This window comes from Podarcis muralis, chromosome 1 (assembly GCF_964188315.1).
Source record: "Podarcis muralis chromosome 1, rPodMur119.hap1.1, whole genome shotgun sequence".
Lineage (NCBI taxonomy): Eukaryota > Metazoa > Chordata > Lepidosauria > Squamata > Lacertidae > Podarcis > Podarcis muralis.
The window spans coordinates 88,369,091-88,391,856 of NC_135655.1; the positions used below are offsets into that span (position 1 = coordinate 88,369,091).

The following is a 22,766-nucleotide window of genomic DNA, read 5'->3' on the forward strand; positions in this document are numbered from 1 at the left end:
ATTTTGAAAAAAGAGGTTGAATCTTATTTTGAAAAAAGAGATCTGAACATACCAACAAACAATGGAAACATCTCCACTATGCCATAACCTCAAACAATGAAAGTTGATTCTCGTCCTTAGTTTCTGGGGCATTTAACATCAATCTCCTCTCCACCTATTTCGCCTAATGGTTGGTACCACTACTTTTCAAGTGCCTTGCGTGAAGATATTTCCAGTGGGACAGCTTGTCATCATTCTATGCAAATTGATGCCCCAGAGTGGCCTCCAGTTTCATCAGATGAAATAAAAATGTTAATAGGGCAGTTAAAGCAAGGGGAAGCTGCTGGCCCAGATAGGATAGCTCCCAATGTTCCCCACTGAGGTTGGGAATTCCACCCTTGTTTGGCCAGGACACTCCATATTTACACCAGCTTTATGATCCCCACCTACACAGAGCTCTTTCCCTCGCAAGATTTAACGTCTTACCGTCTGCAGTTTTGCAAGGTATATTCTCAAAAATCCCATACTCTGAAAGCTACTGCCCTTGTGGCACAAAACAGGTTGAATCCATCACACACGTTCTATTTTATCGCCCATTTTATGCAACAACAACAACAACAACAACAACAATAATAATAATAATAATAATATGATAAGTATTTGGCCCTCTTATTGAAGGTGGTGATTAATCGCACTGACTCTTCCAGGGTGTCTCATGTGTTGAACAATTGTAGTAATGGCGTTGTGGAGAATGTGGCAAGATTTTTGAGTGATGCTATGAAATTATGTCACCATAGGTCCTAAGGGCCATCTTCGTACCTCATGATGTCTGGACAGTTTTATCCTAAAGTATCTCGTACTATATTTCATTAATTGTGTTGTGTTCTGATCCATGTACACAATGCACTTTTTAAAATGCCAATAAAGGAGATTGATTGATGATTGAATGTTATCAGAGTAGCAAGGATGAAGTGCTACTGTTCACAGTAGATTGTACTGAGCTACATGGAGCTACGTTTGGTTTCCATGAAAAACAACTTTGTAATTTGTCCTGCAGTATTTTTCACTGCCCCCTGCAGTCCCTTTTCTCTCCCCACCCCATTCATTTTCACAATGTAGGTTGAAATCTTTTTTTTTAAATGCCCTTAAGGATTTAACTTATTTTGTTTATTCAGAAACAAGCTGACTTTGCTTATGATTTTAGTCAGATAACTAACACTTCTTTTTTAAAAAAAGGAATTATGTGCTATGTGATTCTACTGAGGGACGCAGTACTATAGTTAGCATTGTGAGGTTATTGTATCTAATTAGCTAACAATTATTTGTCTAATTACCTCATAATTATTTATCAGAATTAGCCTAGCAGAGATATAATCCACACTAAACAGGGCTTGATATCCTGTCGTGCATTTGCTTTCACCACCTTTACTGTGTGTTACTCATGCAGAAACAGGGCCAACTCCACATATTTTTCTGCCTAAGCCGAAGGACAAGATGGTGTATATCCACTCCACACAATATTCATGTGCAGAAGCCTAAAAGCCTGACAACTGAATTTTTCTTCTCACTAGCTTAGGAGGTGCAGGTCAGGAATACACAGCTCTATCCAATCCCTGCCTCTCATCATCTGCCACCTGAGGCTGCTACCGAATGGTAGTGCTGGCCCTGCCCAGAAATATAGCTTTGTTTAAAGCTATAGTTAAAGTACAATTCCACACCTTGACAGGGAAAACTTTGATTATAAGTGAGGTGAATAAGGATTTATTTATTTGCATTGTTGAAAGGCATAACCCACAGTTGATATGTATCTCACTCTGTGTAGAATACATATTACATGTGTGTGTGTGTGTGTGTGTGTGTGTGTGTGTGTGTGTGTGTAGTCATTGGTTTTGTGACTGCTTGATCCTTAGAAAAAATGAATAATAGTAAATCCAGATAAGTTTCTTATCTGGCAGGGCCAATAGGTTTGGAATACAAGTTGTCACACACACACACACACACACACACACACACACACACACGAGATAACTTGTATTCCAAAACTTTTAGCCCTGCCTGATAAGAAATTTATCTGGATGTACTGTTTCAGTATAGGTCATTTATATCCCCTGTGAATAAAATTAATAAAAATTATCTCACACAACACATATTGTATCAATTTATGTGTGTGATAGTGACAGCACAAACATGCTTGGGTTTTCAACCCCTCCACAGTCATTATCAGCAGTACTGTGTTATAGAGAAGTGTCTCGATGAAATTGCCTTTGTCTCAAATTACTTGTATCTTAGATTCTCTTTCTATACATTCTGCTTTCAGGCAGGAACTAGCTGCTGCAGGCATCGTCACCTCCTGGACACAGGCATCTAAGCTATGTCCAAGGACAAGTCCAAAGAGACAAAATGTGGATACTGGACTGTAGTTTGAGAGTCCTGGATTCTTCCGGAGAGTTTATCTGGACAAATAAATGAGGAATGTCTCTGGTTGCTTGTGCTTTTGGGATAACAGTCCTATTTCTACAGTAGTATCCTAGGAAGAGGGTGCTGGGAATTATAAAAGGAATAATCAAAACTATGGGGCCTTGCCCCATGGCATTATCCCTCTTTCTGTCCATGGGAGTTTTCAGAGAAAGTGGCTTCCTGCTGCGGCTCCTTCCCCAGCTTGTTCTGGCTTGATTGCCTAATTTCACACTGTCCTTGCTCCTGACAAATAATAAACAAACTCTTGCCAGATAATTATCACAGAAGGAGTTCTCGGCTCTCTGAGAGCTGGCAATGCCATTTCTCAGTTTTATTATGCCTCCCTGTCAGGCATACTTGAGGAACAATCAGATAGGGAAACCCAGCCATCTCCAACTGCATGATCAAGCCTGTATATAAACAGGGCACTGCACAACAAATGCATTCTCCAAAATTCTCCAATAATTTGGGGGGAAAGTCAGAATAAGAAACTGGACGAGTTTTTGGAAAATTCTTTTCCAGAGAAACTGGTTCAGGTTTATTGTCTATGGTTCAGTCCCTGACATCTTCAGCTATACATAGCAGTTCAAGCAACAGTATTGGATTAAAAAATGGCTGTGCAATCCTATGTATGCCTACTCACAATTAAATGGGGATTCCTGTATATGACTGTAGCATTGTTCATGGAATTGTGAAGTTGCCAGACATAAGTTTTCACATAAGGCAGCTCCATATGGTCATATGTCCATCCCATCCATCTCACTTGACAGTTGCAGGACATGGCAGCTTGTTTACTTGCCTGTGCTTCACTCAGGAACAGCCCATGCATAGCTCAAGGGAGCCATTCAGGCCCTTCTAGCATCAAGGCCGGTTACCCTGTTACATTTAATTCCAAGGCAATCCACTGATCATGAGGGAGCAGTTATGCAAACAGTGTAAACTCTGGAAATTGTGTACTGTCAGGAAGGGAAAGGTAAGTGCACAATGAAAGTTCAAGATCCCCAAAGCCAGGGTGTTAAAGGAAGTGAAGGAAGGAGTGCAAAGCAATGTCTTCTCTCGACAACTTTTTCTAGCTCACTGCAGGTTAATTATTCCAGGGCAAAGACAATATTAAATATTTGCTTCTTCAATCCCAGCAAGGGAATTTGATTTCACTATAAAACAAATAAAGTTGAAACACACAGGGCATAATTAGAAAGAAGATTCTCCAGTTTCCATGGCCAGTTTTAAAGAAAAAGAATTAATAAGTTGAGATCAGCTGTATCCCACAAATTAAATGTTAAAGAGCTTGCATGTGCAAAAACAACCCTCTGTTTTCATTTTCTCCTCTCCTTTTCATTTCTGTCTCTCTCTTTTCTTAGCCTGAAATAGGATGTAATTTCCCTCTGGTCTGCTTTCTATAATACAACACGCACAATTTTGAGCAGAAAATGCTAAGTCTGAAATTAAATTTCCAAGCATAAATTCAGGTTGGTTTAAGAACATCAGGGCAGGCAGAAAGGAGAATCATCTATTTTAAAAGCAATCTCTGATTAGGAGGAGTGCTGTGCCAAAAATAATTTCCCTTTTTTGGTGTTTTGTTTGTTTGTTTGGTTGGTTTTGCATTATTCATCATTTAATGAGGAACAGAATGCACTTGAAAATTATCAAACCGGGGAGAAAGTTCAGTGACATTAACATGGGTGGGAACAGAGTTTTTGTCATGCTTTCCTTACTTCTGAAGTAGCCAATGGGTATCCTTTCTTTCACTCTGCACATCATCTCACTAGTGATCTGCACTCTACAGCCTTTGTGTCCAAAGTATATAATATATCTCATTTATGTTGGAAAGGTAGGGACTATTAACAACATACAAGTCTAGCTATCACATCCTGTCTTCATGCTTTGTCCCATTTAAGACCTCCTCTCTTGGAGTTCTGTTTGGATTGAACATCAGGGCAACAAATAGCTGTACCTGAATTGTTTTATCTGTATATATTGGAAAGTGTTTTGTCTGTCCATTTATTTGTTCTCTATAGGGTTAGCTGCTTCTCAATATATTGCCACCGAATATGACATAAGGGTTTGTGAGGTGGAGGGGGCAGACTTCATCACTGTTTGGATACTGGGAGCCATTTAGAATCAATGTGGTGGTCCGAAATGTCAGTTTGACCTGACTTTGCCTGTTTTTTGACATAGCTTTGGCTGCCACTAAAATATTAAACTCAGAATGAGAGTCTGGGGTGGAGGTGGGGCATCTTCATTGACATTTGAATGCCAGGTGCCATTCTGAATCAAGAGGGTAGACTAAGACAAGACTTTAGTGTTACTTCACCCAATTTATGGTGGGCCCAAACTAAAAAAAAATACACCATACATATACAAATCACAATTCTTTGGGTTTCTAAAAAATTCTGAGCAGCAGAAGGGAGTGAGTTATTTGAGAGTGGGTAAAAATAGGTCGCTGTTTAAGAACAATGGGAAAAACAATAAAAGGTATGAAAAGACATGGGTAAGGAAGGGGGGAATGAGGCAAATTACAGTTACATGAGGACTGAGGGGATAAGCAATAGGTCACAAACATCCCAATTTGGATTTCTGGGATTCATTGCAGAAGTTCAATTTTTACCATTACAGGAAAAGATGGATTATATTTCATTAACCATGTTACTACCCACCCACCCGCTGCCTGTCTGTGACCTATGATCTTTGTACTTGAAACCAATGATGACAAACTAATAGGAAAGTAGTGAGACTTCCCAGAGCCATTTCCCCCAAAATTTGTCCTTCTGTATTTTCATTTATTTGCTGTTAATTGGTTTCACCTAGATTTCCACAGAGGCTGTGATGATAGCGTCCATCACCCAGTAATCCACCAAGTCCCTTTGAAACCTTCTGAAATTGCTTTTGTAAACTTAGTGCCTTTCCATAGAACCTGTGGTGCTTAAAATATCCGTTACGTGTTCATCAAAGTCATCCGTGTGCTCGACAGAAATTTCATTATCCTTATTGTGGTTTCTGGTAGAAAATAGAGAGATAAAATTCCTCTTCACTGAAAAGCTGGAGCATTCTATTCATCTATTTTATCAGCCAACCAGCGACAGAGCTGAGATTTACTGCAGAAGAATTTCACAACTTCAACAAGGTAATTTTACAGAGGTTTTCAGTGGTAAGCACTGGGGATGCTTTTCAAAGAGGTTGAAATAACACATATGGAACACTGCAGTACAGAATGATGGACTCTGGGGCTCTCATTACATTAATTATTTGGTGACTGGTATTCTAGATATATTCTTGTGGAATCATAGTGTATACTTCTTTAATGCAAAATATAAAACTTGAAGTACAAAAAAAGCAGGTACAGTGTTGCAATGTGGTTTTGTTTCTGTTTTCACTGCGTAGATGCCAGTATCTGTGCTGATCCTGAAAGTAAGTGTAGACCGGATAAGCTTTAGAGAGTCCCCCCCCCCCCCCGGAGTGGAGTAGGAATGGAGTGGGCAGGTATCCAGTCTTTGTGAATTCTGATATTAATTCAGGGGTGTGGAACATGTGGCCCTCCAGATGTTGCGGAGCTACAACTCCCATAATCTCTGAGCATTGGCCATGCTGACTTGTGCTGATGGAAGCTGAAATATGTCTTCAGGGCCAACGTCTTCTTGACTTGATCTGTGCCTGGATTAAGTACAGATCTTCACAAAGAGGGAGGAGGAGGAAGAGGAGAAGGAGGAGGATATAGCTATCCATGGGACTTTACACTTCTCCCAATATTGCAATACAGCTCTTGGCTCAAAGAAACATGTCACAATCCATGTAATTTTTAAAAAGATAGAACATATCCCAAAATAGTATTTAACTATGGATTTGCATGCAAATTTTTATGTAGATCTTTTTTTAAAAAATAAATTGCAGGTGAGTGTAGAAATAGAAGCGAATGGACCTATGAATGAACACATGCTGCAAACAGGAAACAGACAGGTTCATCCATCCCTAAGGGTCAAATTAGTATGATGGCACATACGCTGGGGTTAGCTGGAACCCCTGAACCCCACCCAGGTTTATACCATTTATTTTAACAAAAGTATTAGTTTCTTTATCATTTATTTGATCACCCTTCAAGTATGCATGAAGTCATGTCTGTCAGGTTCCCTGACATCCAGGCATACATATTTAAGAACCCACATTTGTCTTTCATAACATATGATGTGACCCAGAGAACTATGGCTCGTGTAATTTGGTTGATACACTTTTTGTTCTTCCAGCTTCAACAGTAATGTCAAAAGTGGGTCAGATTGCATGTATGGTGAAATACATATGCGTGAGTTGTCATCTGGGGGCTCGCCTGATTATCAGCATTCCAAGTTCTGTGCTATCTGTATCTTAGCTATAAGGTAACATGGGGACAATATAGGTAGAATTTTTCTAGGCTTTGTAACTGAGTACTATTGTAGATATGACTAAGTGAATGAAATGCTTGGGAATCTGTGTCATTCTCCCACAGCAGAAGTGGTAGTTATGCCTGCATCACTGACTCAGAAATAAGAGCCTCGGAAGCTTGCAGGGGAAAAGATCACTGGAGCAGCAGGAAGGTAAGCAGGAAGGTGATTCTTTTGCATTTGGTTTTTCCTCATTTTAAAAGAGAAAGGTCCCTGCCCTTGATTTCTTGAAGAAAGCCTGGAAAAGTAGGATGCTTTCAGAGACAAGTTCACTCATCTTTAGTTAGACTAACTGAACTAATATCCATTTTAGATATTTAATAAAACTGTGTCCTAATTTATTTTAATTATGGCCTCTTTCATTCCTTCTGGCATATGGGAGCAAGGACTTTACAGAAACAAAGTCTTTTCACCTAGCTCTGAACACTGCCTCTACACATACACACACCTCCCACATCCATCCCCAAACCAAGAAATTAATTGGGAGCTTAAAGCTCAAACTAAAAATAAGCAAGATACATTCTGAAAATTCAGTATATATTCATAATGAGGTAAGATTGAAAAGCACAGATTCACATATATGACCTCTTCTGCCCCCTCCACAGAGAGACTTTTGCAACTTGAACATAGATTATTTTCTCACTTAGTGTGAAAACTGGCAAACAAGACCACAAAATATTACAAGCTCACAAGCACTTTTACTAAGCCACACAGTTCACTTCTTTTTTTAACCCACTCTTCATCACACACAGTCTCAGGGTGGGTTTATATATTAAAGTACAAATTCAAACAGTACAGTAATTCCAAGAAAAACATTAAAATCAATCATCATAATTTCTACATCCCTATTTTATAGTGCAAATTAATGCATGCCTATTCAGAAGCAAGGTTCATCAATTACCAGAGGACATGCTAATAATAATACAGTGGTACCTCAGGTTACATACGCTTCAGGTTACAGACTCTGCTAACCCAGAAATAGTACCTCGGGTTAAGAACTTTGCTTAGGATGAGAACAAAAATCGCGTGGTGGTGGTGCGGCAGCAGCGGGAGGCCCCATTAGCTAAAGTGGTGCTTCAGGTTAAGAACTGTTTCAGGTTAAGAACGGACCTCCGGAATGAATTAAGTACGTAACCAGAGGTACCACTGTAGCTATGTCTGCAGAGCTTCTTTTCCTGGTCATCTGAAGTGAACTCATCACTAGCAACTTGGAAACTGGATAAGGGTGAAATCACACTTTGGTACCGCAGGCTGGTTTTCAAGTTACTTCCTAAAATTCTGAAATTTCCACAACATGAATTGGGAGGGGGGTATTTTATTTTTTACTATGCTTCTAAAAACTGCTACGGTATGCACTTAACTGCAACCTGTAAAGGATTCCATTTAAGCAAAACAGAAAGTGTGATAAGGCAATGACATGTTTTGATCATTCAAACATCTCCTTTTCTTTACCATCCCTTTACAACTTCAAAGCTATCAAATTCTGTTTGTGCATAAAATTTAATCTTTGCACAAATCTGCAGCTTGATTTAATTTGCATACTCCATCTCCCACAAACTAATATGGAGGGGGGAGGAGAGAGAGAGAGAAGGAGAGAGTGAGTGGAAGAGATGATGCTTCGTGCAATTCCAAATTCTTCCCAGCAATACTTTCTCCAGTTACTCCATTTCACCTAATGTTGGAGGATTAGAATTTTCACTTACAGCAAACTGTACTTATAAGCCACTTGGCTGAAAGAAAACAAAACACACAAGAAGAAGAGAGAATAATTACCTGTCTTTGATGCCACAGAGATCAATGCGCAAATCACTAAAATTCCCCAGGGAACCTTGCTGAACTAAAATGAGGTCCTTGGGCTGGTTATCAATAAAGATGAGTCTCATGCAGCCTTGAAAAGCCGTAATGGGATTTAAACATTTTGAATCGGTAAAATTGTCAGGGCACCCTGTGGGACAGAGAGGGGAGAAAAGAGTGAGATGAAGAATACTTAAATGATAATTTATTTCCTTGGGGGTTCACTGATGGAAGGTCTAATTATTCCTAGTGTTCTCATTGCCTGCTCGATGTGAGCAGGTTACAAATTCTATGGCAATAAATAAAAATTAAAGAAAGAAAGCAGGCAATAATGCTGACAGAATACAGATACTTGGAGAAGCTCAAAGTTTTTGCTTGTCTTCTTTTAAAGCTACAAAGTGCAGTCAAGATTCAGTAAAAGAGTTGCCACTGTTTTCAACTGGATTTCTGAGGATTGGATCTGAAGGGCAGAACCTACCAGGAGCATCTGTACAAATTCCATGAGGAAGGACCCTTGTATAGCAGGTACAGCTGACCCTGTCATCTGGATGCAGCTGGCCCTACGTCACACAACCTTGTTATCCACTGAGGAGAAAAGAACCTTGTCCAAAGGACAGATCTGGCTATATTAGGTTATCAGGGGATCTTTGTTGAATCTGAACTTTGGCTCCAGACAATACTAGCCTCATCCAAGCTTGGAGGGCAGCCATGCATCCTCTTAAGGTTGACAAGGCACGGCAGGGAGTGAGTTGATTAGTGAAAACTTCATTCTGGCCCAAGTGGGTGGAATAATAATAATAATAATAATAATAATAATTTATTTATACCCCGCCCATCTGGCTGGGCCTCCCCAGCCACTCTGGGCGGCTTCCATAGAAACCAAAAATACACTAAAATATCACACGTTAAAAACTTCCCTGAACAGGGCTGCCTTAACATTCCCATAGCGCAAAGAGGTTTGATTCTCCCTAGTTCTACAGAGATGATGGTGCCCACCTCTCTGTTCTGGGTTGTGACATTTTTTAGAGGATCTGCAAAGAGCTCTCTATGAAATCTTGTGTGTTTGGGGATGGAGGCAAACTTGCTGGAGTTGATAGCCGCATGTGGCATTTGGTCCAGGCAAGCAGAACTGGTTGGTTAAACATCTGATGTGTTAATGGCTTAAGGGCACTCTTTATTCACCTTCCAGTTCCTTTGGCTTGGGAGGGGAGGTCTTTGGGGGTGTGCTTTAGGCATTGCATGAACACCTTATTGAATTCTGGATAGCAGAGCCATGGTGTGCTTGTTGAGTCTGAAAAACCCAAGGTTCATGTTGCAAGGAGGGAGAATGACTTTCTAATCCTTTGCTGTGTGGCCATAGATTGTACAGTGGTATCTCTAGTTACAAACTTAATTCGTTCTGGAGGTCCGTTCTTAAGCTGAAACCGTTCTTATCCTGAGGTGTGCTTTTGCTAATGGGCCCTCCAGCGCACAATTTCCGTTTGCATCCTGGGGCAAAGTTTGCAACCAGGAGCAGCTTCTTCTGGGTTAGCAGAGCTCGTAACACTGAAGCGTTTGCAACCAGAAGTGTTTGTAACCAGAGGTACCACTGTAACTGTAAACATGCCCAGGAGATGGGAGGGATCCAATCTTTCCTTATCAAGGACTCACCTACTCAGACTCCTATGATTTGACCCAGGCATAGGCAAACTCAGCCCTCCAGATGTTTTGGGACTGCAACTCCCATCATCCCTAGCTAACAGGACCAGTGGTCAGGGATGATGGGAACTGTAGTCCCAAAACATCTGGAGGGCTGAGTTTGCCTATGTCTGAATGTGGTTAATTGTGGCTTGTTTGTTTTTTGTTTTTGCAGATCCTCCAGTTTGTTATATTTAATAAATTCACACACATTTTGCATCTTGAGCCTTCTTTATGTGATTACAAATATTGTCCCCATCTCTCAGCATCTCAGGCCTTATATGATGAGATTCTGCCAGGTTATGCTTCCCACACTTTTCACAGTGAGTCCATCTCTCTGAATCCAGGACTTCTTAGTGTTATCATAGAACAGGAAGACCTAATCCGTTATAAGCTTCCATTTCCCTTGTTGTGCTTGTTCTGATTAAGCCCTTGCAGCCCACTATAATGTACCAAGACTGATTTCGCACATTTCCCTGCCAAAATGGGGAGACTGTCAAGCCAGTGACAAATTATAATATATGACGGGTGGCTCATTTGGGCTTGCTGGGTCACAGATTGTGCAGGCCCATCCAGGAATCAGTTCCACAGCACTTGAGCAAGCAAACTGACACAGGAATAGAATTAAAGGTTCTATATGCCTGGCTAAGCCATGGAATGACCATCGGCTAATACAATTAGGTAATAGTAGCAATGAATTGACAGTTGGCAGATGTCTAAGTATTGGCTCCATGCTGCCTGCTGATAAGGTATGCCCTAGAAACCCTATGCCACCTTTTTCCATATGGCATTTAAATTGCGCTGAGCTTTACACCAGCTTGCTAGGGTCATGTCAGCATCTGGGCTAAGAGTACTGCTACGCTGAGGGAGAACCGGAGAGGGGAAATGAAAATGTCATCTGAAAGCAGTTTGCACTCCGGATATAATCGAGGAGCACAGAGTAAACTCTGTGAAATATCATAGGTGCAAAAGTCAAACCAAAAAGAAGTCTTTAATCCCACCATATCCTGCACAAAGGTTAGCAACAGAAGCGTTGCCACAATATAAAAGCAGTCATCATAGCCAAACAGGGTTAAACTGAGGCAAATGTTGTCCTACCCTTCACAGCATAGTGGGTGGGTGGGTGGGTGGGTGGGTGGGTGGGTGAAGGGGGGTTAAGACAATGTTGCTGTTGTTATTTTAAAAGGATGCACGCAGCTCATCTTTAAACAGATGGAAGGAAGGAAGGAAGGAAGGAAGGAAGGAAGGAAGGAAGGAAGGAAGGAAGGGACTTTTAGGAAGCAAGAATTTTAAAATCTCCAAAGATAACTCTGAAATACACAGAGGTGCAAAATCTTTCCCACCTTGCTGGTTATGTTTGCTTCTACAGAAAGAAAGATTTGAGTTTATAAGGACTTTATATAGGGGTTAAGATGAGCCCAAATGCAGAGAGCCTGTTAATTGTGCCTCCACGAGGGTGCTTATTTAAATTGCTTACAATGTTACTGTTGTCCTCTTTCTTGATTTTAATCACAGGAGCTTTGGATGGCATAAATACCCACCAAGCCCCTAGCTTGATAACAATTTTTTTTAAAAAAACACCTTTCAATTAAAAACTGGAAAGCAACACTTCATAGTTATAAACATAGGCGCCGACTCCATGGGGCCTGAGGGGGCCCAAGCCCCCTCAAAAATTCGTTTGGGGGGGGCTCGGCCCCCCCAATAATTTAAGAAAATTATTGGTTATATTATGCTTTGTAAAATCACAAAATTATGTTGGTATTTTTTATTTTCCTTGTTTGACGATAGTTACCTTTTAAAATACATTCAGTAATGAGTTAAAACAAAGCCACTCCCGATCTAGAGAGGGGGTGGGGTTGCGGGCTCTCGACCCATCAACAATCTCGCGGGGCTGGCGTCAGCCCCGCGAGAAGCGGGGATTCCCCCTAGCTCATTAATATTTACCGCCCACGGCGGCAGCCAATCGGCTGCCGCAAAGGGCGGGCCCTCACAGGTTCACTTAAGGTCGGGGCAGCCCGGGGCTCGCCCCTTTCGTTCCCCCAGCAGCAGCGGTTTGGAGGTCTTGGGCCCCCCAATATTTTTTATAAGTCGGTATGGGCCCCCCCAATATTTTTTATAAGTCGGCGCCCCTGGTTATAAAGAAAACTGCTAATTTTTGCACTCTATGTGTTGATGTTTTCAAAGAGTTTATAACACACATCAATTTTGAATACAATTACAGATAGGTAGCCGTGTTGGTCTGCCATAGTCAAAACAAAAAAAATTCCTTCCAGTAGCACCTTAAAGACCAACTAAGTTAGTTCTTGGTATGAGCTTTTGTGTGCATGCACACTTCTTCAGATACATGTGCATGCACACGAAAGCTCATACCAAGAACTAACTTAGTTGGTCTTTAAGGTACTACTGGAAGGAATCCATTTTGAAGTGTATATTCAAATGCAAGTAGCACTTATGGTGATTCTAAAATATTATATTTGGCAGTATACTAGAAGAACAATTATTTTATTGTGATTCTGCCTTGTCTGAACAAGCAATATGTGAGTGGCTCATAGGCAAACATATTTGAAAATATGGGAGTAAGCAATGTCTCCTACAAGCCAAAATTCTGGAGCCTTAGCTAATGTCACACAAATAGAGTTTTTGTGCCCACAGTGATCACTAGCCAAAATGAGGGAATTACATAATGACCAGCCAAACCTCCCAGAAACCTCTTATATGCTGCTAGACTAGAACAGACCATATGATATATACAATGTGTACACATCATACCTTTAAAGCATATTTCAATCACATTCATTCCCTCAAAGAATTCTGGACTGTGCAGCTTACCCCTCATAGGATTGCATTTCCCAGAAAACCCTTAAAAAACTATAGTGCTCAAAATTCCTAAATGACTAAACTGCTTTAGGTGCAATGGGACACTGTGATGGAAGCCAGAGCACACAGAAATGCCGTTTACGGTACCTTCCCACCGCAGTGGTACCAATTTATCTACTTCCACTGGTGTGCTTCCGAACTGCTAGGTTGGCAGAAGCTGGGAAAGAGCAACAGGAGCTCACCTTGTCAGGCGGATTTGCACTGCTGACCTTCCAATCAGCAAGCCCAAGAGGCTCAGTGGTTTAGACCACAGCCCCATCCGGGTCCCTACCACGCTATTACCCACAGGTCTCGGGGTGGTTACAACATAAAATCACAGTATAAAAACATAAACTACGTAATAAAAACAAAAACAACCCAGTAACCCCCTCCCACAAAACACATTTGAAAAGGGCCTTGGGTGTCAAACAGCCAAAGGCCTGGTTAAAGAGGAACGTTTTTGCCTGGCACCTAAAGGTGTATAATGAAGGCACCATATTTCCTTCTGAAGCAGTCAGTCAGTATTGAAGCTGAATGTTAGAAGATTCAGGGCAGATAAAAGAAAGTAGCAAGTAGTTAAGTTATGGCCAGCAGCAAGTAGTTAAGTTATGGCCAAAGGATTGGGTGGCTTTGAAAGAGGTTTAGACAAATATATGGAGGCGAAGGCTATCCATGGCTACTAGTCACAATGGCCATGTTCCACTTCCACTGGGTAGGCCTTTGAATACCAACTGCTTGGAATCAGGTGAGGGGAGTCCTGCTTGTGTGCTTCTCAAAGGCATCTGGTTGGTCACTGTGAGAACATGATGCTCGGCCATTGACCAGCAGGCTGTTCTTATGCTCTTACATTTTTCCCCAAAGAAAGTGCACACACTCAAATGTGCACATGCATGTGCACACATTGTCCCACCACCACCACCTTCTGTGTCCATATGTGAGCTCAAATAGTGGCAGATATATAGATGATAAGGGAAGCGGGTGGCGCTGTGGGTAAAAGCCTCAGCGCCTAGGGCTTGCCGATCAAAAGGTCGGCGGTTCGAATTCCCGCGGCGGGGTGCGCTCCCGTTGCTCGGTCCCAGCGCCTGCCAACCTAGCAGTTCGAAAGCACCCCCAGGTGCAAGTAGATAAATAGGGACCGCTTACTGGCGGGAAGGTAAACGGCGTTTCCGTGTGCTGCGCTGGCTCGCCAGATGCAGCTTTGTCACGCTGGCCACGTGACCCGGAAGTGTCTCCGTACAGCGCTGGCCCCTGGCCTCTTAAGTGAGATGGGCGCACAACCCCAGAGTCTGTCAAGACTGGCCCGTACGGGCAGGGGTACCTTTACCTTTTTATATAGATGATATGAAGACTGAAGAAAGTGAAGAGGACATACTCTCTTCTGCTATTTCTCCTTCTCCAGCAATATAAAACTAAGTGGAGGTCACTCACCAAAACAAACAAAAGAAAACTTATCACATGGTCTGGATATCATTTACAGGAAATGTTTAAAGTGCAATCCAGAGCAGTTTAGGTATGATTAGTTCTGACTGAAAGTAATGAAAAAATAAGCACTTATCCCTGCACTTCTCCACTGTGGGTTTCAATTGGAACTCAGCATGACAAAACCCTATATAGATACATCCATCATTGACGTGAAAAGGTGCAATCCACTCCTAACCATTATTATCTGCCTTCCCAAAACTTTCTACCATCTTACTTATATCAAATTCATCAGGCTGCATACAGGGCTGACACATTTTCATTTCAGAGGCGTCTGTGTATTTTGGTTTCTCAGTATGTTGTGACTTATCTATTTTGACAGCTAACCCCCAAAACATGTAGCTTTCCAATGGTTTGGGAGACATGTGATAATTGTTTACTAACAGATCCTCTTTTTAAAATAAGGAAACACACACATACAAACATACATACATAAAACATAATAGATAACAACATTGGTTCTTTTAAGAATAACAACTAACAAAAATGGACAGATTCATCATTTTTAGTCACCGCAACAGCACTGGAAAGCAACATACCTCCAAAATAGTAGCTGTGCCCTGAATAAATCTGTGAAACAGTGGTTGCATGAACTGTAGATGCTACATCATTATCGAGAGTTAGGGTGATGCGATGTCTTCTAGCATTGATGTTAACTGCATGCCACAGACCATCATACAGATTGCTGCCTGGGAAACAAGGAGTGGAAAAGAGATCAACTACTCATGGGGGACAAGAAGGAAGTGGAGGAGGAGGGGAAGCTTGTGAGTAATTACTGTCCTTTAGGGAAATAACAAAACTGTCACTCAGGCAATGTCAGGGGGAGCACACACACACCAGGTATAAACAAGCTAATATTCATGAAACTTGTCCCCAGAGCCAGAGTCCTCATACACTACATGAAGCTGTTACATATATAAATATCTCTATTCATTTCAATGAAGGGGATGGATACCAGTGTATATCCTTGCACCCCACTGAACTAAAGAAGGAAGCCTTCGATTTAGAGGCACTGTAAATCCTCTGTTCCCTCTTTGTCCCACTAAAGAATTGTTGAATTTTAGACTTTTGTCTTCTGCTTTGGGTTCCTAGTTGTTGTTGGGCTACAACTTCCATCATTCCTAGCTAGCAGGACCAGCAGCCAGGGATGATGGGAGTTGTAGTCCAATAGCAGCTGGGGACCCAAGTTTGAGAAACACTGTTCTAAATGCATGCTGAGGAGAAGCATTCCCCAAACTGGACTGAAGCTCCCATCAGCCCCAGCCAAGTTAGAGAAGGCGGATCATGTCCTTTGTTGGATACGACTCAATTTCTTTACACCCTTCCACCAGTCTATGTGACTGCATAAAGTAGGCTGGGGTTTATAAGCTTGAATATAACTATTACAAAGATAAAAGGATAAAAAAATTGGGGGGGGGTTGCTTACCAAAACAAGGAGAGCAAAAGCTAAAAGAATTTTGGTTTGGCTCTACTTAGGACTGCTGCCAAATAATTCTATGGCATCTTAAAGACTACTTATTTTCCTTGGTATTGTAAACTTACTCCATTGGATGCAAGGAAGTTCATGCATATAAATGCTTATCTTGTTCATAGAACTTTGTCTATTTTTGCTGCAGCAGTTACTGCTCTAGATTTTAAGGGGCTAGATTTGTTGCTGTGCTTTTACTACTTCTTGTCTTTTGAGTTGCTATATCAGCATGCAATAACCTTCAGCCTATTATCAAGCCAAGGGCATGCTGTCATGTCAACCACAAGCCAGCATACTGTTGGGATTTTCCCTCTCGCTGGATTTGGCAGAGGGAATAAAAGATGGTTCTTCTCAGCTTGAGTTGCCCAATGTTCACTTCCCTTTAAAACAAAGGATACTGTTTTGATGTCGTGTTTCATGTTGGAAAGCCAGGGATTGGCCACCTATGAGGCCTAGAAGATCTGTTCCCTGCTTCTCTCTTTGGCTCATTTCCACCTGACCTGGGTGGGTGGCACCCTGTCTGACTCCAGTTATAAAGGCTGCTGAAAGATGTTTGTAAAGCACTACTCCATTTGGTGCATAATGGGGAGAATTTGGCATGGACGGGAGATCAACACATCTCTGTTTTCTGCAGCATTCTACAACACTTCTGCTGTGATACTTCAGTTCAACTTCTGCTGTGATACTTCAATATCAAACAGTTTGATATTGATGTAGTTTTCTGTTACTGACCTTATTGAAGAGTTTATTAAATAAAATGGTATTTTTGGAGGCTGTATTTATTATTCATTCATTCACCCCCCCCCAAAAAAAAGAAAATCTATACCACCAATGTGGGAGGTTTTTAGACAGAGGTTGGATGGCCACCTGTTGTGGATTCTTTAGCTGTGCTTCCTGCATTGCAAGGTGTTGGACTTGTTGACCCTTGGAGTCCTTCCAAGCTCAGCAATTCTATGATTCTATGCAGTGTTTTTTCCCCTTAAAAAATGTTTAGGGGGACTCTCATTTCCCTACTCATATTGAAATACTGCCCCTCAATGAGACCAAACTTAGATTCACAAAATGTTTAGGGGTATGCGTACCCCTGCGTACCCCCAGAAAAAAGCACTGATTCTATGATTTTAAAAAAATGCATCAACAGCACTGTATCAAGGAAACCCTGGGTGAACAGATGAGTTTCAAGCAGGCATCTAAATGTCAACATGGTAGGAACCGGCTGACTTTCACTGGGAACTCATTCCAAAGGGCAAATCATGTGCTTAGAGGAACTTTAATTGTGATGTTTTTTGTTAGCTTCCTAATGTGGAGACAAACACTTGTATCATGGCATGTGTTTGATAGATCTATGGCTATGTTTTCATTGTATGTAGGTACAATAACATATTGATATGTTTACTGTTCTTTTGAGCTGCTTAATTTGGAAAGCCAGTATAGAAACAAAGAATCCGAAAGAAAGAAAATGTTTCTATTAGATGTGCAATACCTGCACTAACGCCTACATATTTCTCTGCTCCTTTCTGGATGATGAGCGACATCCTTCCATGCTGGAGGTATAACAAGAGTAAACCGGAATCTTCTGACAGCTCCGTGGATAGCAGCAAACCATCCTTGTTCCACGTCCGAAACTGGAAGCTAACTGACAAGCCATCAAGCTGGGGAGTGCCTGGTAACAGCAAGTAACTGTTGTTGGAGCTGTCAAAGGTGATGGGAGTGATTTGTGGTTCTGAGCAGGCAAAAGTCACATTACCCTGGAAAGTAATAAAAACAAGGGGAGGGTGGGGAGGGGAAGGAGACAATGACAGGCAACCATCAAGCTGTTTTCCCATTCAGTGGCTCTGAATATGCTGCAGTTATCACAAAAGGAGGACAGGAATATAATGTACCTTTAGGATTGTGTGTGTGTGTGTGTGTGTGTGTGTGCAACATATAGAACCAGACAGTTTCTCAGTTATACAGACACTTCCTTGCTGATTTCCATCCTATTTGTGTAGAGAATGAGTGCTTTGCTGCAGTTTTAAATAGGAATAGGACTGCATTTGCACATTCATGCCCTGGGCCAAGGAAATACACATACATAGTGTTGCACTGGCTGGAAAACAGAGCTTAGACTTGGCAGTGGGGTGAGGTGGACATCCTTCTACATGCCTTGACTGGGTTGGTGGCCATAGAACAGGAGCCGACTCCATGCTTTGCATAGAGAAGATACCAGGGTCAGGCTCATTTAACAACAGGGTTGGGAAATATCTCCACATGAGACCCTGGGACACCACAATCAGCATCATTACTGGACTTGTTGGACATGCAGCCCAGTAAACCATGAGAAGAAAAACTCTTCACAACTTAAGAGGAAGGAGGGGAAAAACTTGCTGGGACCATTGGCTAGGTTTCCCGGGGCTGAAGAGCCAACTGTTCCCTACCTCCTGATGTATAGGAGTCCAATGTTAGTCCTATAAGCTGCCCTACACAGCATGTGCCTCCATCAAGCTCAGTGGGGCAGGATGATCACAGCATTGTGGAGGTGTATCCACGTTAACTTTGTACATGAATCTTCTTGGTCAGTCAGTTTGGTTTATTGGGTTTAGCAAACAGCCATTACACACAGAAAATAATAACAACATGAATTAGGGTTGCCTTATTTCAAAAAGTGAAAATCTGGACAGAAAAATTGTTGAGCTGTTGTTGGCCAAAGTTGTTAAACTATTTTTGCAAAATCTCAAAAAAAGAGACATTTTTGAGCTATTTTTAAAGGAAATCTCCAAAAAAGACACCGTCAACATGGGTTGCCATATGTATGGATTTCTCTGGACATTTAAGTGATTTCCTTCCAGACACTATTTACGACTGCCGATTGCTGGCTATGTCCAGGAAATTCCAGACGTATGGCAAACCTAACAGGAATACTGCTACTAATAATGGTTTACATTTCTACTCCCTTACCCCTAGTGGATAAATCATTTTCTGTTCCCCCCTCAAGTTTTGTTACAAGAAATTTAGATGTTCTAAAGGATATCTCTCTTTCGACATTGGGCAGCAAAGACAGGTCTTTAATCTTCACCTTGAACTGATCTTTGCTCACTTTCACTTCAAAACCAAAACTAAACAAACTCTCACTTCCAGAGCACACTGCTTCCAGATGACTTTAAGTTTAGTGTGGCGGGACAAATCCTACCATTTATTTTTCTGACTAACTTTCTGATGAGTTCTATTCCAGTGAGCGTCGGAGCTCTCGGAGCTTGATCTCAACATTGGTTCAGATCTAAACGCTCTCCTGAATGGCAGCTGGACTCCCAGTGCCTTTATTATTGGCAATTCCATTGTAAATTAATTCAAGCAAGGAATATATCAAGCAATTAAGAATAAAGGAAGAGAAGTGCATTCACAGCTTTCAAAGATAGTACACAGGGTTTTGTGGACAGGGGGAGAGCTGCAACTCACTTGCTTTTGAACCAAGGCACGTTGTGAAATATCAACTGAAATCTGATAAACCCATTCAAGTAAAAGGCCCTCCGTGTGGTGCGGTCTCTCATTAGAAATTATATCTCATTCTAACAGTATTATTAGAATGAACAAAAGATGAGTGATTTGCAGGAAGCTATATGGCGCTTGGGGATTCCCTTATTGAAAAGCTAGGACAAAATGATGGAATAGCTTCTTATCACTTTCAATAGCTTTGAACAATTCTTAGTTGACAAGGGGAAATTAAACAAAGTTCTGGAAAGATGTTTAATTTGCTGCTAACTGAAACAAAAGCTTCAATGGGATCTTTCTCTCTTTTCCTAGATTACAAGACAAAAGTACACCGGAACAAGGAATAAATGCATTTCAATAAGTCCAGTTTGAATGACTTCTTATCTTTAACACCTCCAAAATGATTTCAGCCAGAAGGTGGAGTGAAAACCTAATCAAAAACCATATAAATGCCAAACTATGCCAAACATTTTCTCAATAAAACATCTGCCACATTTCTAGGGAGTGGGAAGGGTGGAACGACCTTGGTGGGGAATGGGTATTCTCAACACATTTAAGGGACTTTCAAATGTGGGGGCTTTACAGTGAGTGTATTCAGACATAATATTTATTGGGCGACTTTCCCATGCTTTCTTGTTGAATGAGTTTCAAAGTTGTATTCACACCATTGTGATTTTCCATTGCAATGTCCACAAGAACCACACCTCAAGGTGTGGGCATGGCTTGATGATTACATATCTGAAAGTTGCTTACTCCTTTCCCTCTTGACCACACCACTCCTCCCCTCACCCCAGTCGCTCATCCTACACATGCATACCGTCTTCCACAGTTGAATAAAGGCTAGTTGTAGTGCAATCCTAATTATGTCCACTCAGAAGTAAGCCCAAGTGATTTCAGTGCTACTCACTCCCAGCCAACTGAAGTTAGGATTGGAAGCTTTGGTCTGTAGCATTCCCCATCCCATCAGAAACCTCTATGTCTTTACCAAAAACAGCCACAAGTTTCATAAACTTGTGTGTGTGTGTGTGTGTGTGTGTGTGTGTGTGTGTGTGTGTGTCTTAGTTCTTAGTGGAGAAGATCCAAGAGGAGGAGACAAGGCTTTCTGCATAACCTGTGAAGCAATCCTGGCCATGTGTGTCCTTCCAGACCTAGAATAACCCAACCCCATTCCCACAATATATTGGATGTTATTAGTCAGGGACCGTGCTGAGAAGGGCTTCACTGATGAAGAATGATGGGAGCCGCCCCCTCCTCCTGATCCTGAATCTTCCCAGGAGCCAGAGGACAGTATAGATTTGGAACAGTGGTTTGCAGAGGGGCATAGTTCAGAAGGCAGAAGCTGGGAAATACTGGATGGGGAACAGCTAGCAGAAGAAACACTAGAAGAGAGTGAGTTAACAGATTCACAGTCTCTGGATAGTATCCACTCCTCTCTCCCAAAGTCCAGGAGAGCTCAGAAAATGGCAGAACAGAAAACACAGTGGCTCCAAGCTCAGATTAAAAAATGTAGGAGTGACATAGATTAATAGGGACAGGAGGGGGTGTGATTCTTAATTGGGAGCACCGCCATTGCTAGGAGATATGTTCTTTGTTCTCTCACTGTGATTATTAAAGTTTCTAACTGGTAAGAAGACACATTTTCCTTGGTTCTACTTATTTACTGCCAGGTTGGTGGGAGAGGCGGGGAGCTGATTCCCTGAAGCCTGGTATTATTAGATGTTAATCAGCCAACAGCCTGGGTGAAGAGAAATGTTTTCATCTGAAGCCTAAAGGTGTGTGATGAAGGTGTCAGCTGAACCTCCCCCTGCTCCCCCCCCAAAAAAGCTAGTGATTCTTGAGCTGCTAAAGATTTAAGTTCTCCATTTGTTCCCTGCTCACACAAGTCATAAAAACATGTTAAGTCTTCCCTGGAATGTGCAGAAAGCACAGAACGTTCACAGCCCAATAATGGGGCTCTGAAGGTTGTGAGGCAATTTCAAATTGACCCTTAAAAATATGATTGCCTTATTGTTTCATCTGATGAGAAGATGCCATGGGCAGTGCTTCACTTTATCATAATCCAATGCTGGCTGAGGTCCAGATAAGATTGCCAGATGTCACTTATTGAATGTGATGGTTGTTTAGTGCAAAGACTGTCTTTTGTTCCAGTACATCCAGCCTTGCAGAACATGATATTCATTCCATATGTCAGAACGGCAAGAACTCTGTTAAAGTTTGTACAACAGATGGCCAAATTGCTACTGTGGGCTTCCCCCCACTTTTTCTTATTTTGGGAATTTTGATGTATCATGTCAAGATGCGGAGCCAACACAAATTTGAAGTGAATAGGGTAGTGATAGGGCAGTTGATAGCAGCCATGGTTCCCAGTACGAGTACGAGCACAATTCAAAGTGTTGGTGCTGACCTTTAAAGCCCTAAATGGCCTTAGCCCAGACATTAATCTCCCTGGATCTGGATCCTAAAGGAACATGGTTGTGGTAAGCAGACAGATCCTTCATTTGTAGATCAGACTTACAAGATATCATTGTTTGTCAGATATCACTGTTTGATAACACTTTATACACCCTCCTTCTTCATAACTGAATTTTGCTTTCTTTGGAATTTGGGAGTGCAGATGGTTATCCTGCAGCCATTGCAGATTTGTGCCAGCAGAGGGTCTATGCAGCTCTTAGAACGAACATCACCAGGCACATCTGGACTGAGCTGGTCAGCCTGTTTCCTAGGAATCTTCCTTAATAAAAGTGTGCAACTAAACATGGCAGGGGTAGATGTTTCCAGGGCTAGTCTTGAGGCTTAACAACTTTGCCTGTCAACTTAATGCCCCATTTTGGTTCTGGATGGCAGATATATTGTGGCCTGTTCTCAGTTCAGGAGGTTGCACAGGATGGAATGGCAAGTAGTTTGTCATCTCTGTGGGTACTTTAGTGACCTTGGTCTTTGCTACAGGTTACCCAACATTCCCTAAATGAATGTCCAAAAACTGTTGACTTTCCTTTTTCTAAGGAACAAAGTAAAGATACAGGAACTTTGTCCTCCTTTTCATCTGGTAACTAATTGTGCAACCCTACTGGTACATTTGCACACCCATATCCAAGACAGATGAAATTTTTGAGGTGACTGAATGTATATTATAAATGGAACACAGTACAGCCACTGCTTCTGCACAACTGAATACA

General features: G+C 41.6%; 1 protein-coding gene across 2 annotated transcripts in view; it reads right to left on the reverse strand.

Moving 5' to 3' along the window:
- Nucleotides 1–22,766, reverse strand: part of CNTNAP5 (contactin associated protein family member 5) — a 294,516-nt gene that overhangs the window by 117,211 nt on the left and 154,539 nt on the right. For both annotated transcript variants that reach the window (XM_028742744.2, XM_028742734.2), the window contains 3 exons: nt 17,606–17,870; nt 15,194–15,343; nt 8,622–8,793 (listed from right to left, as the gene is read on the reverse strand). In XM_028742744.2, coding sequence (XP_028598577.2) covers nt 8,622–8,793; nt 15,194–15,343; nt 17,606–17,870 — 587 coding nt within the window. The remainder of the gene's footprint in view (nt 1–8,621; nt 8,794–15,193; nt 15,344–17,605; nt 17,871–22,766) is intronic.